Source organism: Silurus meridionalis, chromosome 17 (assembly GCF_014805685.1).
Source record: "Silurus meridionalis isolate SWU-2019-XX chromosome 17, ASM1480568v1, whole genome shotgun sequence".
Taxonomy (NCBI): Eukaryota; Metazoa; Chordata; class Actinopteri; order Siluriformes; family Siluridae; genus Silurus; species Silurus meridionalis.
In genome coordinates this window covers 16,051,875-16,068,869 of record NC_060900.1, presented here as the reverse complement: position 1 = coordinate 16,068,869, position 16,995 = coordinate 16,051,875, and the positions used below count along the sequence as shown (strand labels likewise).

Sequence of the window (16,995 nt, the reverse complement as noted above, 5' to 3'; positions counted from 1 at the left end):
GTAGAATCGTTGCCAAGACACCTTGAAGCTGCTTTGGTGCCTCAACATATTACTAAAACACTATGTGGTTTTCCTTTAATGTATCTTAGCACCTTTCTTGCCTGACTTTAATTTTCTTGCAGAAAAAAGGTCAGTAGATGGCAGAATACACCAACTACTGCTTCCATCATAGATAATTATGTGACACTACACCACAGTGTTCCTCACTCCTGGTGAACATATGCACCGATGCTCTTTCATCTACTTTTTTAGAATATCCAACACTTACTAATGGGCAGAACAAGGTCTATTATAACAGGGAAAGCAATGTAGAATGCATGCGGTACAAATGATAGGCCTAGGCTGTATTTGTGCAAATGAGATGTAACCCACCTTTCAAATCCCACACAGATATTTATTCATTGCCAGAAAGAAAACTATCCAAGACTCAAGCTCAAAAAGTTTGGCTTATTATATTCTTCCAGTAGGCTACACCATGAGACACAGTTCAAAAAGTAACAGTCTGCCTATCAGACATGTAGGCTACACATATATCATATACAAATTCAGATACAAAAAGCCTGAACAATACACTTCCAAACAATCAACATGGAGAGCCAGCAGTGAGGTAGTGTAATACGTATATAATGTTAATTCATGTCATCAAATTAATTTCACTACTAAACAAACAAACCTCAAAACCCACACATCAGCAACTTGGGGTGAAATACAACAGAACCAAATGAAATACCAATTTTTACACAATTATTTTGGCCTAATATCATCGTTTTTTTAATTTATGCATTTAAAAAGTAAAAAGCAAATCAGGCTTTTATATACAGCATATATATATATATATATATATATATATATATATATATATATATATATATATATATATATATATAAAACCCTAATTTGCTTTTTACTTTTTAAATCTATGAATGGTTTGTATGTGAGACAAAGTATGGAGAGAATGTCATCCATTTACACTGTGGAATTTCTGTAATGCTCTACTGTTCAGAAGTGAAGCTCGGTGTGTCATCAAAGTGACAAACACACAAGTAACACCTACATTAGTGTAAAGCAAAAATCATGGCGCAGTGATTTCTTTCAGATTATTATTTTTTTAACCACAGCATTTAATTCATTGAGTGTTCACAATGTGAAGTCCTTATGAGCTTGTTTTTTTTTTTTTAATCACCCCATTTTTTCCTTCAAGCTGTTTTACAATACCACTCTGACATTTCACAGTTAGATGTGGTACCTGGGAAAGGCATGTCAAGGCTTGCTGCTTTCTTAATTTTTGTGTAATTACACTGTAGCTGATTTCATCTGTCTCCTAGATGACATTTGTCTCTTGCAAGATTATTACAGTGAGCTATTGTGCAGTGGAAAATCACCCACTCTGTCTTTGTGGACTAAACCTCTTGTTGTCATGAAAATGAAAAATGCTTCCACAGAGCAAAACGGCTTAAGGTGAACAGCAAAATACATGTTTCCCAGCACTCCTGGTTCAAGTTCCAGAGCCTTGTGCTCAAAGAGACACTACAAAGCAGTGCAGTACTCTCAGAGGGGAGATTCAGGTTCGATTGTTTATTCTGCTTGTTGCTGCAGATTCAGTCTGTGCTCTTCAGGAATTTCAGATGGACATGAAGGTTTAGCTGGTGATGCTAAAAGCTCTGCCAAACCCTCAGTGGCCTGTGGTAGTCAAAGACAGAGGTCTCTTCTTGCATACACACAGCCTTTGGCCCCATACCTCGATGCCCTCTCACAGCATACTGAGCCTGGCAGAGCTTCCTACGCATGGCTGTAGCTATGACAGGTTCCCAAAAGTCCCTGCAGTCAGAGGAAGAGAAGGAGAAGAAAGGAATGAATACATAATCCTCCTAAGCAAAAGAGATCCTGCTTATATGGAAAAACGAACACAATCACTCTTTCACTTTCTTTAGAATTCGCACCTTGTGCCTCATTTATTGCAGAATAAATGAGCTTATATAGCTGGATACAAACAAATAATTCATAAATCATTTGTTCCTACACATTTAAACAGGAAATCTAGTATTCATGAAAATCCAGTAATTTTAAGAAAATGTTTGAATCCTGTTCATCCTCCTGAGTGTGCGTAAATGTATTCATAAGAAGAATAACTAATGTAAAGCTTCACATCACATAATTTGCATGGATTACTTCCCTTTTACATCTGGCTTATGCTGTAAAGATTACATTTAAATTACTTTATGTTCGCAGCTTTTTCCATTTAGATTTATTGAGCATCTTGCTCGTGAAAGAAAAGGTTGTTTAGAGACCAGTACCATTTTTTTAAACAGAGGATGAAAGCTGTCTTATGAATCTGTTCGGTTTACCATGGCATCTCCTTTGAACGCTGTGCAACACTTTCAGCATGATGGCTGAGACACCTCAAACAATTTTCAAATTGCTTGGTATGCATGTACCCCTGGGTTTAGTGTAATTCTTTTTTTCCTCCTCCGTTTTCATGTCACACCATTTTCTTGTAACTGCACATAATTCACATCTAATTCACCTTGCCTGTAATTTGTCTCTAGATTTTACCCTGTTCTGTCCTGCAGCACTGCAAAATTTTTTTTTACTGGCACAGAAGTAAGAAATAACTTCTGCGTCTCCTTTTTCTCCAATTGTTTAGGTTGTCATTTTATGTTTCCTATCATTGTTCACTTTATGGACTTTTGTGGCCATAGCTAAATGCAAATAAGCTGTGTTGGATAGACAGTTTGAACATTATGGGTGAAAAACCTACACGAAGGAAAAAAAATAAGTGTTTTATAGAGGACACAGAATTTACACAGAACTATAATAACAAAAATTAACAAAAGCAGCGCTTATGTCTGTCTAAATCAGTTTCCCAGCTTCCTTTCACCTCTGCTGAGAAGCTGAAGGTTGCGTCTCTCCTCCTGGACTTGCAGTTGCAGGACCTGCTGAAGAAGCTCCTGTCTGAGAGTTTCTTGAACCAGACCCATCCTCTCCAACTTCTCACCATTCAGTCTCAACAAAGCTCGGCCTGAGAGAGGAAGGAGAGATTGAGAGAAAGCGAGGAGAGAGGGAGAGAGAGTGAGGAGAGAGGGAGAGATGGTCCTTTGAATTAGTTCTAATATTTTAATGTTTTGTTTATTAATGAATACCTATGGTAGACACAAATAAATACTGTAGGAAGAAATGCTCGTTTTTTAACATGAAAAAAAAATAGCTGTCTCTGGTGATATAAGCACTGTCATGTCTGCGCGAGATGATGTTCTTAAAAAAGATTTAGCACCACATCATTCTGTGACTGTTTTTTTTTTTTTTAAACCGAGCCGATTAAAATGCAAATTAATATGCTCCTAGGTGGAAGTGTTGATTGGATGGCGAGCAAAAGATTAAATCATGTATAAAATTGGGTCACTGTCCACACAACAGCTCTTACACAGGCAGATACAGATGGGCTCACACACACACACACACACACACACACACACACACACACACACACACACACACACACACATACACACACCGGAAAGGGAGCTGAAGCCTGAAGGTCATCTGTGACTCTGCAGAGTTGTTGTATGTCTCTAAGGTTGTTTTCCCCCCTGCTGTTTCTTAAAAAGAATGCCAAACACAACAGTCTGGCAGACATGTTGTGTTTTAATTAATATGCTGATCATTTTACCTTCCCTGTTTTCACCTATTTTTGTCATGATTATTATTTCCACCATCTATTGAATTACATTTCTTGAAAGCTGCTTTGTTGTTGAAGTTGTTAGGATTAATCGAACACTGATGTTTTGAAGTAATTTCCTTTTAATTAGCCAAAAATCTTGAGGGAAACTAAGCCTGAAATCAGGAGGATCAAGTACTTGGTTTCCAAATTGCTGTTAAATCGTAGACAGATCTCACCTACTCATTGGGATCCTTCAAGCAAATCACAAGTGGGGGAGTTTCTGAGTGTAATTATGGCATACTGCTGAAGCTGCTCCCTGAGAGCCAACCAAGCCTGAAGTTATTTTCAAGGCCCTGAAGTCTACTGTGCTTGCTGGCTTTCTAAACCCTTTTGTTTTACAGCACTGAACGGCCAACCACTTTACTGCCACTCTACTCTCTCAGTATCTCGGTCATTCTCCCTTGTCTCTCTGTCTCCTTTTGTCACTTGCATAACATCTGAGCCCAGATGCTTTATGTTCAATTAGAGAAAGAGGACAGGAACAGTGAGCCAGATGGGACTCTCTGGAGAAGGAGAGGGAGGGAACAGAGAAAATTTACATTTACATTTACAGCGTTTGACAGATGCCCTTATCCAGCGCGACTTACATTAATGCTTTGTAGTCTCAAATTTAAAACATGTTCCCATTCTAGTACAAAAAGGCCAAGGTCTGAGAATACAATCAAAATTGTGAGTAGGAAATGCAGAAGTAGAGGTTTATGGACAATATACATGGACAAGGGGACCTAGAAAAGCATACACACACTCACACATTTACAATCAGTTACATGGCAAGCCCCCACATACTAAACAAATGTTTTCTACTTTCCTCAAACAGATTTATGTACACAACATCAAACTCTATTTTGTGCAGGTAATATTAGATAGTGACAGAATGTCCTCATTAAAATGAACTAATGATTTGGGGCTTCTGTGCCTTCTTTAACTCTGCTGTAATGACTTCAGATCACTGAGGTCACCAGCCACTCTAAATGCACTGATATAAACTGTTGCCCTCTCTCAAGGGCAGAGCTTACATTAATCATTAACCAGAAAAATAAGATTTTAACATCACCATTTTAACGTCACATGCATGCACTTATTCGTATCTAGAAACAGCACTGATCAGGTATTGATTCTTACATTAATGAGAATCAGAATACTTTATTGATCCCATCAGGAAATTGTTGGGTTGCAGTTGCTCTCAGTAAAATTTAAGTAAAGATTAAAGTAAAATAAATACTTTATACAAACAAATATTTGTAAATTTGTAAATAAATAAATAAAAAAAATTCATTAAATACATAGTCAGTTATATATTAAGTGAAAACAAATGAAGTGTAGCAGTAGTGAAGCAGATGGCAGAAAAGTCATATTACAATGATAGTAACATAACTTGCACATTTAACAATTATTATTATTATTATTATTATTATTATTATTATTATTATTGCACTGAAATTGCCCAAGATATTAACTTTAAACTAGTGTTGCATAAAAATCTATACATTAATCTATAACTATGCCTATATCGTCTATATCTACATCATGGACCAGTTGTTTAACACTCATATTAACATGCAATAATGGATCCATGCATTTCTCTAACACCCATATATAAGCCGCACCCACTGAATTTGACAAAGATTTTTATTTTAAACATAAATAAGCCGCACCTGTCTATAAGCCGCATACTATACACAGGTTTTTAACGAAAGACAGTGTCTGTTACAGGGTATGACGGGTGAAATATGTAGGGCTTCCTTTAGGAGCATAGCGGTATTTTGGGAATAGCCTGGCGCCGCATTTTTCCGCTATTACTGCATGTGTGCAAGACCGAGGAATATGTCCTTATTATTTTCTGATGCTCATTTCTAAGTTTCTTTGACTAACCCGTAACGCTGTTGCCAAGAAAAATAAAAAAGCACGAGTTTTGGAAACCTGTCTGTGCTTATATGATTTCTGTTTCAACTGGAGTTAGCGAGCTCTCCCTTAACCCTGATTCAACACGTTACAACGGCTTGTATGTAAACAGTAGCCTACCAAGAAAGTCATTGTTCACTGTCTTCCTCCTTCCTTTTACAAGTATTTCTCTCAGGAGTTTATCTTTTGGCATCGTCGTGCGTTTAAGAAAAACTTTTTTTCTCCCGATGCCGTGCAGCTCAGAACACAGGTGAGGTCCATGTTCTTTTTAACCATGGAAATTGGGTTCCACACTGATTTTAATATATTTGACATGAATAAGTACTGTCCAATTGGGCATGTATTTGTTATTTATGTTTTGTTACTTTTTGTATGAATTTAGTGATGGCTATGTACAGCATGGTTTTTGCAGTTTGAGTATTCTTCTTTTAAACGACCAGTTTAATTAAAAATCTAAACTTTAATTTAGTCTTGGCTAATTCCCACCCACCAGTTAAGCCTCCCAACAGCTAGTAATTGGGGAAGGCACAGACCATTACTGATAAGGTAAAGTGAGGGTATGCTATCTCTTCCACTCAGAAATCCACAACAGTTTTGCTCTCTTAAGGCTTTCAAACTTAGAAGACTATAATCTCTGGATTCTAGAATAAACACTTTTTTGTTGCATCACTTGGGAGTGACAAATTTTAAACAGATAATACTATTGTCTTATAATAAAGGCTCCATTATTTCATAGTTTGGATGGACAGATTGATACATTTCTGATAATGCACCTGTCCTTGTAACAGCTGTGTAGCTAAAAATAAAACCATTGCCATATTCCGTGGAACTGAGCATGAAGTGTACATACAGACAGTGGTGAAACAGGATCTAATTCTAAGTAATCAAGCCGTTAATAAGCCATAATTCCAGAACTTTTTAGAGAAAAGTTAACTTTTCTATCACAAAAACTACCTGTCAGTTAAGCAAACTGATAAACATAAGCTTGTTATATCATTTGGTTTATTTTTTTTCTCCTGTGTTGCAATAATTAAATAATAACATGAAGTTGAGCACAAAAGTAGCAAAACTTTAAAATGATTAAAAAAGCGTCTCATGTATTCTTTTTAATAAATGCAATTTTATTTTAAGTTTTATAGATGTTCCTTTATTACTTTAATTCTCCTGCCATGTGTTTTGGATTATTGCATATCTCTGGTGGTTGTTTGAGTCATTTTACTTTGACTCTTTCATAGTGCCTTTTTTCTGTGTTTTCTTTTTGCACCTGAAACATATTCAATTATTTTTATGTCTTATTCTTGTTACTTGTTGGAATATTTAATGCCTTCAGCACAAAGATTGTGTTGATGTCTTATAATCATTAGACAGCACAATGGGGCACAGTCTAGAAAATGAGCTAGTAACTTTTTGGTATTTAGTTTTACTGTAGAAATACTAACTAGAACACCCTGTTGTGTGGCGAGGGAATTATTTTTTGCAGACAAAATATATAAAGTTACATTTTACATTTTTAAAACATTTAGACACAATTGTGTCATGCAATCCAGGAGCCAGCTACCACAATAACGCCTGTATTTAAAAAAAACAAAACAAAAAAAAAGGCTAGAGAATGTACCTGTAATGGCGTGATGCGAAAAAGCCTCCACGTAGGTCAGATAGTTGTGAGGACAGTGTTTCTTTAACCACCGACACACATCCTGTTGGGACCACAGAACCACTGGCCTAGACAGACTTGGCAGGGTTGGACTGGTATGGTACACAGAGTATGCATCCCCTGTGTGCAGCTAAAACAGAAATAAAAAGGAAAGTGAGAGACCAAGAAAGAGAACAAAAAACAATTCCAGTGAAATGGGAAACGGATTTCAATTGTAGGTTTCGGAGTCTGTATATAATCCGTCATGTGTCACAGCTTGTTAGGAATGCTTTTTATTGATACCATAACAAGTGGCACATACACATATATGTTCCTGTAGCTTATTTCTCTTGAATAAGAAAGCAATATCCCGTGACGGTGATGACATTCAAACTGCTGCAAAGAGCTCTGGGAAATAAATCTTTTTCCCCGTAATAGCAGTGTTCTGCTCTATGTGCTGTCGGTAATTAAGATGGATTATTCCATCTCGGATTGTCGTCATTTTGGCCAACACATTGACGGACCCACAATACCATAAACAGACCTCATTTAACTAAGGCCATCAAAAAGCTATTTAGTAACCTCTAGCACAGTGCCAACACAAATGCTGTTGCAGGTGTCCCGTAAACCCAATCATATACCCTAGCTAGAAAAGCAGCATGCTGCATCATTGTTATCAAAACAGTTACAAAAATTGTAAACAGGACATATAAAGACACTGCTGACAAACCCTCTATTCACCTTTAAGTTTGAACAAAACCTTTATTGTTATTTTAGACATTTTCCAAAGGCAAGCTATGTGAATACAATATGTTTAATTTGCTGTATCATTTACTCCCACAAAGTCCTTTCCATTATTCACAGCAATTTTGTGCCTTTTCTTCTATTTGTTTGCTTTGATGACCCATTAACTACCATCTGTGTATGTTTTTTTATTCTGGCCCACTCCCATTTATCTCCAATTTTCTTTCTCCTTCACAGTTTTTGCCCTCACACTCTTTTTCTCCCTCCCTGACAGCCATTTTAACTGCAGTGTTCTCTCTTTAGTGGCCCAAGGAGATCTTTCATGTGTAACAGCAGACACACATGTGCACACACACAGAGCTGAATCAGAGAATAGTACTCTCTATTTGAACTGGTCGGATACATATGGCCTTTTTCATCCCATTCATTCTCTTTGGATGGAACCACAAGAGACTTCCCCTCTAGAAACCAATCATACATATAAATACCACTGAAACTAATAATCAAACACTACATTTGCAGAAATATGGGGCTTATTTATTTAATGGACATTTATTTGCAGTGCAGATGCCATCAGTTGGACTTCTGTCCATATTTCTGTTACTGACATCACTTCCCCAACATGACAATGGTAGTGAAAATACCACGACTGTATAAATACCCTTTATGTCCTGGCTATTAATGTTTTATTCAGTGTTGTTGAGTGAATGTGTAGGTTCAACAAACAGAAGCCTGCTCCTATTTCTCTCTACTCAGTCAGACTGACACTGCTAGTGGATTTACGATATGCAAAAACTGGATGGTGAATGGCACATGGCCAAGACTAATTTAGGTAGAGAAAATTAGGGAATGTTAAAAAAAATATATACAAAATTACAGTTACAAGAGAAAAAAAATCACTATCCGGACAAGTAATATACTTTAACAGTAATAGAACACCACATCTCACAGACATTAACCAATGACTTGTTGGCCTTATGTTGAGTGTGCAAAACACAATCTGCTATATGATCATATATTCAATTTATTTTTTTAGTCTTATAAATGTGCTTAACAAAAAGCTGACTATCTCAACATACATTAAATTAACTTATGCATTTTTGCCTAGTCAAAAAGGTTCTCAGCAACATAAACACCGTACTGGGAAAGCTATTTCATTTGAAGTGGGCTAGCTAATAATTTTAAGATTTATACAGCCCCTGAATCGCAAGGCTGTCTCTGAAGGGTAATTATAGAATGCAGTAATGAGATGGAATCTGGCATACATGGCTCTCAACCTGCTATGTTCTTGTAGACTGATCACCACCATCAGCATTAAATCCTCATTATGGTCCGTCTATCTGTCCGTGTCTTTCCTCTTTTCTTTCCTTCCAGTTTTCCTCCCTTCCTTCCTTCTTTCCTCCATTCACACACAAAAATTCCTTAACAGTAATGGATGGCTACTTCCATTAGGAAAGTCATAAATACAAAGTATGGGCACAGACCACAAACGCCCTGATCTGTCTGGATAATGCTAACTTTCATTATTTATGATAAATCATGATTCACATTAAGGCCAAAAATAGATGTACTTTTTCCCAAGATTTCAGCGGTTACTGTTTTGACTCTGCAAAAGATATATTAATATGGGAGACTAATTATACAGGGCTTTTGATCATTGGTTCACTTAGGACAAAAAATTGAAAGTAGCTGAATCTTAGATTAGGACTAGGACATGGTGGTAAAGTAATCAGCTTTAATACCACTAACACTACCACTACTAATACTACTACTACTATTGATAATAACATTATGAATAGATCATATCTTCCTCCTGATAACCATACTTATGCTAAGTTACAAGGATGAAATATAGTTTTGAATATTCACTTGCTTGACTTGTTATAAATACATTATTAAACTTTCTTGGTGCGTTTAAATGTTTAAGTTGATATATTTATATCTCAGACTTTCAATGTGGCCTTAGACTTTTGGATCCCACTGTATATAATTTTTAGAACTAGGTTACATTTGAAATTTAGTACAAACCTCTGTTGTAGTGTAAATGTTTACTATTGGTTGTTAATTCTAGTTCATTTGAAATGGGACTGAGAAAGAAAAGAGCTGAAGGTTGCTCACAGACAATTTAGATCTGGAAGAAGAAACAGACAGCAGGCCTTGTAGTCTCTCTCTCTCTCTCTCTCTCTCTCTCTCTCTCTCTCTCTCTCTCTCATTTTCTTTAATCAGGAGAAAGTCTTTAATATGTATTAAAATTTAGGTTGTTTTTGTTGTCATTTTTCTTTTTCATTTATCCTTACACTGTTGTTCTCGACACAGTTCCCAAAAATGTAAATGTGAATGTTTTGTCAGTGTTGTGATGTATGTCTGTGTACTGATATCTTTGCACTGTGCAAATGCACTAATTCGTGTTATACGTTAGAGTGTGTGTATTTCTTTTGTGTATTTACTGTTCTGTACTGTTGTCATGTAGGCAATTAAACTAGAATTTGAACATTTAATCTCATAAATCATATTTAGTTATATAGTGCTGGCACTTTATTACTAAATAACCCAAATAAAGACAATTTCAACTTAATAGCCAGATTTGTTTACCTGAAACAGTTAATAGGGCTGAACACTTATATAAAGATAATTTATAAGAATCTATATAGAAGGCAAGTCCATTGACTGAATCTGTATTCCCTAACCTCTGAGGGGCATGCAAGGGGGGCACAGATGGTTGCTTTGTGAATATGAAAATGTAAAGGCTTACCTAGAGTTTAGCGCAAACACTATGGTTCAAATTTCTGCCTGTAGTGTTCAATCATCCATTACCAGTGTTCAAAAGCTAAGAGACTTTACAGTCTATTTAAAACCATTCTGGAACAAGAGCCTTTGCTTTGCTCTGCCTCCCGGCTCAACTGCATCTTTCCTATTTTCTGCAAATAAAGTCTTGATTTGGATGGATGGCTGAATAGAGAGCAATGGGGGATGGGTACGAAAGGAAGAAATGAAAAAAAAATACAGACCAAAACAAAGAGAGTGAATAGCGAAATTATTTTGATCTTTTAATTATCTTTTATCCTTTTGACTTTTATTTCATTCATTGCCATGTCTTTGTTGAGTGCATGGTAGCAAAAATGAGGAAATGCATGCATGATCTCAGCCATTTTATTAATGAAAAATGCAGTGATGGATGAGCGTGGAAGAACACCCTCTTTCTTGTAGCACGGTCTAATGTGTGGACCACAGCCATAAAAAATGCCTGTTTAAAGACATGAAGAAGAAGTATGAAAGCATTACAGCACTAAACGACAGGGTGCTTAGAAATGATCACTGCTTTCTCCCAGCTGTAAAGTCCTCATTATCCCTGTCATGCCATCATACCGTTCCTCCAGCAGTTCTTTTATTTTTTTTGATAAAGCAGAAGGAGGTAGCTGAGAACTGCTATGTATTTAAGTCACTATATTCTGAGGGAATATTCATTACTCCATATTCCAAATAGCTGTATAATTCCTGCCTGAGGATTATAAACCAATATGTTTTGCCATATCAGAAAGCTACTGGCATCATGTTGTTCATATTACACTGTAGATTGTACAGAAAAAAGAACTCCTTCATTTCCCTTTGTTTTCCTTATTTGAGAAAACAATAACAAACAACATCAGCTTATGGATTTTTTGCTCTTTGCATTGTGATATGAATTTGAAGTAGTGCGAGCTGAATTATTGGGATTCTTTAAGAAAATGAGAAATAGGCAACCAAGCAAACATACATTATACAATTTGCTTTAAATTCCACTCAATTTCTATAACCACTTATCAGAAGAAATAACTATTAATTTCATTAAAGAGATTAGAATGTGATATATGTAAATTAGAATACATTTAAAATAGTCTTTCTTAAAGACTTTTTTTTTTTACAATTTGTTCTGGTTTCAGATAAAAAAAATGTTTATTGGCACATTTTTAAAAAAAATGTGCCAATAATTTAACAGTTACCCTAGCAATTCACTAAAGCAGTGCCTTGTTAAAGCTTTTTAAGGACAAACATGCAACTATTCCAAAAGAATGCAAGCACAACCTTAGGACTCGAGAGAAAATATGCTTTAGGTATCTTGAAACACCAAGACATCACTGCAGAGTGAGGCATTTAGCCACCATTCACAATACACTTTGAGACTCTAAAATGGTTACAGTCTATAAGAAACAATAGCTAATGATTTTGTCTGAATAAAAAAAAAAAACAGTCAGAAAAAAGCTGAACTGAAAAAATAAATAAATAAATAAATCACAAAGCAGCTGCCTGAACAGATCACACTTCTGTGAAAGAGATTAAAAAACATGGGAAGAAGGTTTGTCTCTTTGGCTCGTTATTGAGTTATTCTAAATAATTACAAAACTATTCATTAACTACTGTAAATTATTTAATGGCTTAGAAATATAAAGGAATAGGCATGCAGTGGTTGAAGCTTAAGGGTTAACTCAAGGTTGGCTGCCTCTGTCTGGAATACATGTAACAACTTCAGCATGTCACTAAAGTCTCAGTGACTGCACTCAGACTGTACCATTAAGATGTTCATGATGGTTTTGTACACTCACTTGCAAAGTCTCGGTTCCGGGTTGCTGTAGAAGTTTGACAGTACGACCGCCTGCTGTTTTGTTCCCACGACACTCATGCCAGGTAAGATTTCCACCTGTGCAGCGGCTCAGCTGGTACTTAAAGTCCTCTGGAAGAGCCTTGTACTCTACTGCAGGACGACAGAAACTAAAGCTGGAGGCAGCTATGGAACAAGAGAGAAAAAGAGAGCTTGACACACTGAGAAGGTAACCTCTGTCCTGGCTGTTTTGTTTCACCTTCAGGCAAAACAAAAACTTGGCAGACCGAAATCCAAACAAAGTGAATTCTTTATTAATAGATAGTTGTTTCATTTTTTTATTAAAAGAAACCCTCTGCTTGTGCATGCAGATTACAGTAAGGTTGTACAACTACAGTGGTTATGTGGATATTGGATTAGTGTAAACAACAGCATATGAATTTTCCACCACTCAACAACAAAAGGACATTGTTAGTCTCATGTTACTGCATTTAAACAATCAGCACACAAAATATCACTCTAAAGTAGGCTTGCCATGATATTTATGTTACTGACTTATTATACAATATGTGCACACGACCCCAAACATTTTCGCTGAGCTGGATATTTTCTGGCTGTGTTTTTTTTTCAATGCTTGTTTGTTTACAAAAGAATGAATATAAGCAAAATTTCAGAAATGTGTGCGTCTTTTGCTCTTTCATTTACTCTAGGGCTGTCAAATTAATCCTCAACCTTTGAATATTTGTATAATTTAGGAAAAAATATGCACATTCAAATTGTTTAGCTAGAACCAATTTTATTAAAACAACCTGCTGACAATAAAGAATTTAAATGTGAATTAATTTTTTCTAAAGAAATGTGCTACTGCTTCAAATAATCTAGTCATAAACAATATTTTATTAACAATTCTTAGGAGTTAAAATGCAATTCCTTTTCGAACAGGTGAATTATGAAGTTGTTACAATATATTATCATTATATTAGTAGCACAGATTACTGCTCGTTTCCCCATGTCCACCTACAGACATTGAAATGGACAAAGGATCTCTCTCCAGTTGACTCCTGCGCCAGATGTTTTGGCCAATCCCTAGCAGCACAGCTTATGTCAGTTGCCAGATATTATATCAGTCTTGCATTCTGGCCCTCCGATCACTGGTATGTGAGTGTGTGTGTGAGTGTGTGTGTGTGTGTGTGTGTGTGTGTGTGTGTGTGTGTGTGTGTACATCCTGGCTTGCTTGCCATGCATATTCTAGCACCAGCATTAATGATTCAGGAGGCAGTCTGTGTATGTTTTCTCAGTGAAGGGCGAGTGGCCAGTGTGTTTACAGACAAGTGTTCAGTCAGTGTGCACATGCTCATTAAAATCTCACTCCTCTAATTGACAATGTTGTCATAGCTGAACTGAGGACAACCAGTCAACCGTGATAATGTAAGGGGCTTGTGTATGTGTATGTGTGTGTGAAAGAAGGCAGGCAGCTTGATGCGATGAAATCTTGCTCGCCTTTCTTGCCCTTGTCCCCCCACCCCCAACTCCGCCAGACCTCCAGACCTACAAAGGCAGTTCTCATCAAGTCTGTTCATCTGAGCATGGTCTATGTGAAGTAAACACGATCCGCTTCGGACAGAGTCACACAATAACAAAGTGGCTTTCATTACGGAGTTTCTGAAGTGGATATGGGAGAGATGGTATTTGTGTGGGAATGTGGGGAGGTATAGAAGTTAAAATGATGGCATATTATGCTGCATATATGCTTTGCAGATTCAGTCTTTTTTTTATATAGACGTCAGCGAGCAAAACTATTGGGCTCTACCAACATAACTCTACACGTTATGTGAGAAAATATTTTTGGGGATGTAAATATCTTGCTGGGTGTAATTCTGAAATCAACCAAATAGGTAATTACTTTGGAAATGAACTACTTTAATCGGATTTGGAATTGTTAATGCTTACTCACCTCTAAAAACTAAAATGGCAATGCAGGATGAGAATAAATAATGCTATAAATAATCCTTCCTGCATCGTTTCAGAAAGGTGATTCAAGGTGACTGACTTGCTCATAAATCTTGTTTATTTATTCACACTTATACTTCATTCATTAAAATATAAAATGAATGCAAGGGCAAAAAAAAAACATTTCCAAAACAAGATAATTTTTTTTTATATCCGACATTGCCTCTAGGGTTGAACTGGTGCAAGTTCGTCATGCAGTCTGTATGCATCATGCAGGCTTTGCAAACCAGTGTGGGGCTTTGAACTTCACAGGACAAGTGAAATACAACATCTGTGCAGAGTAATGAGCTCGAAGGGAAAGGCTGAGACAGGTCTGCAGCCAGCCCCTCCAGCTCTTGTGCTTAATTACCGATGCAGACGAATGCCAGGATAAATTTGCAAGTCACTATTAAAGCAGTGGTGAGCTTCTCAGCAGGTAAATGTTTCTGCTGTTAAAAGAAGCAGTGATCAAAAGCTAAAGTTTTCCATGTGTCTCGTTTTATAGTCTTGTTTATTTGTGTGTGCGTGTTCAGGGTTTGCATGTGTGTGTATGAAATTGGATTTTACTGGTTGTAGTTTTGTGTGTGTATACATAGATGGATGTGTGGGTGGTAGTACTGAGAGTATGTTGGTCACATGGGTGGGTGGTAGTTTTTTTCCCTATGTATTTGTATGAATGGGTGCTCGGGTGAGGTAGATAGTAGGTGTATTTGTGGATGGATTTTCTGAACTTTCTTAGCATCGATTGCAGGGTCTACTTCCGGATGCTGCTTTTAAAAATTGTAGTCCTAGTAGTACTTTTGTTCTTGCACTTAGGTCTAAAATAGTCCTTTTCATTATTGCCCAGCCAAGTCTATGATCCTATGACTTCTACAAACCAATCTTTAGGCGTAACACATTCTCAGGGTGCTTTGTATTGCTGTTGCATGGTTTAGCCTATAAGACTCTCAACAAAAGCGACTGTCAAATGGCTAAAAGTAAAATGTAAATGTGCGTATGTGTGTGTGTGTGTGTGTGTGTGTGTGTGTGTGTGTGTGTGTGTGTGTGTGGATGAACGATTGGTACTTTCAGGAAAGACTAGTTCAAACCAGGAAGAGAGAATCACTGTAATGACAGACCAGTACTGCACTTATTAGTCTCTTGTAATCTACAAACATTTCCCACGAGCTTTCCCACAACTGCACAGAGCAACAGTGTAGTTAAAAACATTGTAAATGATAATTGTTTTGATAAATCAGAACAATTCTATTGAAAATAGAATATGTATATATGTATGTATAGAGTATAGATAAAACAGCATGATAGCACAAGCCATTCTTTACTTTATTTCATTAAAAACAAACTCTGACGTGAAATGGAAGCTCGTTTATATCTGAAACACTATCCCGTATATTACTGTAAAGAAAAAGACAACGTTTATAATAGTTTTCCCATCACATTTCTTCTGTCCGGAACAAACTAAACCCTAACATTTCAGATGTGTGAAAGTTTCACACCTTGTATATTTATGTAGCCTGTTTGGTCGAAAGTGGTAACCATTTGTCCACACTAAAAAAAAAACAACACGACCATTTGCATTTGTTTACAATAAACAAAATAAAAGGCAATTTACCGTCGACAGCCATGCCATTAAAGCGTCTGGGAATCCTCTTAGTGAAAAAGTTGGGAGATGTGTGTTCCCATTTTCTTCTGCACGACCCGACAATTTCGGCTGGATTCCGCGCTGGTGCTTTCGCTTTGCTGCGCGAGGAACCCGTCCGACCGACCGAACGACCGGCTGCGTGAGTGCGCGAGCGCGCGAGTGAGCGTGAGGAGAAATTTCAGCATGCCAATGAAAACGCTGGCGCTTTGACCACGCCCCTTTCTGCACAGGTGACAGCGACGTCAATCAGAGCCAAACACCTCCTTCTGCGAGCAACTGAAGCCACAAAGGACATGCAGACATTTATACAAACCCTGAACACTTTCCTATACATCATGGTGTATAACCTGCCGAATATGTGACATGTCTATATGACATACATTTGATATTGTTGTTCGCGTAAATTAACTACAAACACTGGGATATAGACTCAGTAGCATGACTGTGGACAATAAAACAATTAGTCAAGCAATGCCAACAGGTAATGCCCCTGACACATACCCTAGCAAGAGCACATGTTAACAAACGAGAAAATGAAAAAAGAATAGGCATTCTATTAGGAATAAATATTCACAACAGCTTACAAATCTACCTCCTGCATACATTTAAAAGTTATAATAGTAGTAGTCTTATATTAACTATAAAATAAATCATTTTATGGATTAGATTTCACCGCTGCTTATAACTTCTGAGCTATTTTGAATTCAGCCAAACAGTTCTTCTGAAAAGCCACCCTCTTGACATGTCACACACATCTCACTATAGTGTGTAATTAAACTAATTAAACACAC

At 36.8% G+C, this 16,995-nt stretch overlaps 1 protein-coding gene across 1 annotated transcript; it reads right to left on the bottom strand.

Moving 5' to 3' along the window:
• Window positions 1-1,498: 1,498 nt before the first annotated feature.
• samd10a (sterile alpha motif domain containing 10a) lies at window positions 1,499-16,385 on the bottom strand. The gene is made up of 5 exons (XM_046870398.1): window positions 16,175-16,385; window positions 12,578-12,759; window positions 7,236-7,404; window positions 2,879-3,019; window positions 1,499-1,818 (listed from the first exon to the last, which is right to left on the bottom strand). Exons 1-5 carry the CDS (start codon window positions 16,185-16,187, stop codon window positions 1,796-1,798), a joined length of 528 nt encoding a protein of 175 aa, XP_046726354.1. The 5' UTR covers window positions 16,188-16,385; the 3' UTR covers window positions 1,499-1,795.
• Between the last annotated feature and the right edge of the window lie 610 nt (window positions 16,386-16,995).

Bases quoted from the DNA above. Each gene is read 5' to 3' on its own strand.
- samd10a (XM_046870398.1), bottom strand. The intron at 7,405-12,577 runs GTGAGTGTACAA...TTTCTGTTTTAG, and splicing joins CCGGAACCGAGACTTTGCAA to CTGCACACAGGGGATGCATA. The intron at 3,020-7,235 runs GTACATTCTCTA...TTCCTCTCTCAG, and splicing joins TTCGCATCACGCCATTACAG to GCCGAGCTTTGTTGAGACTG.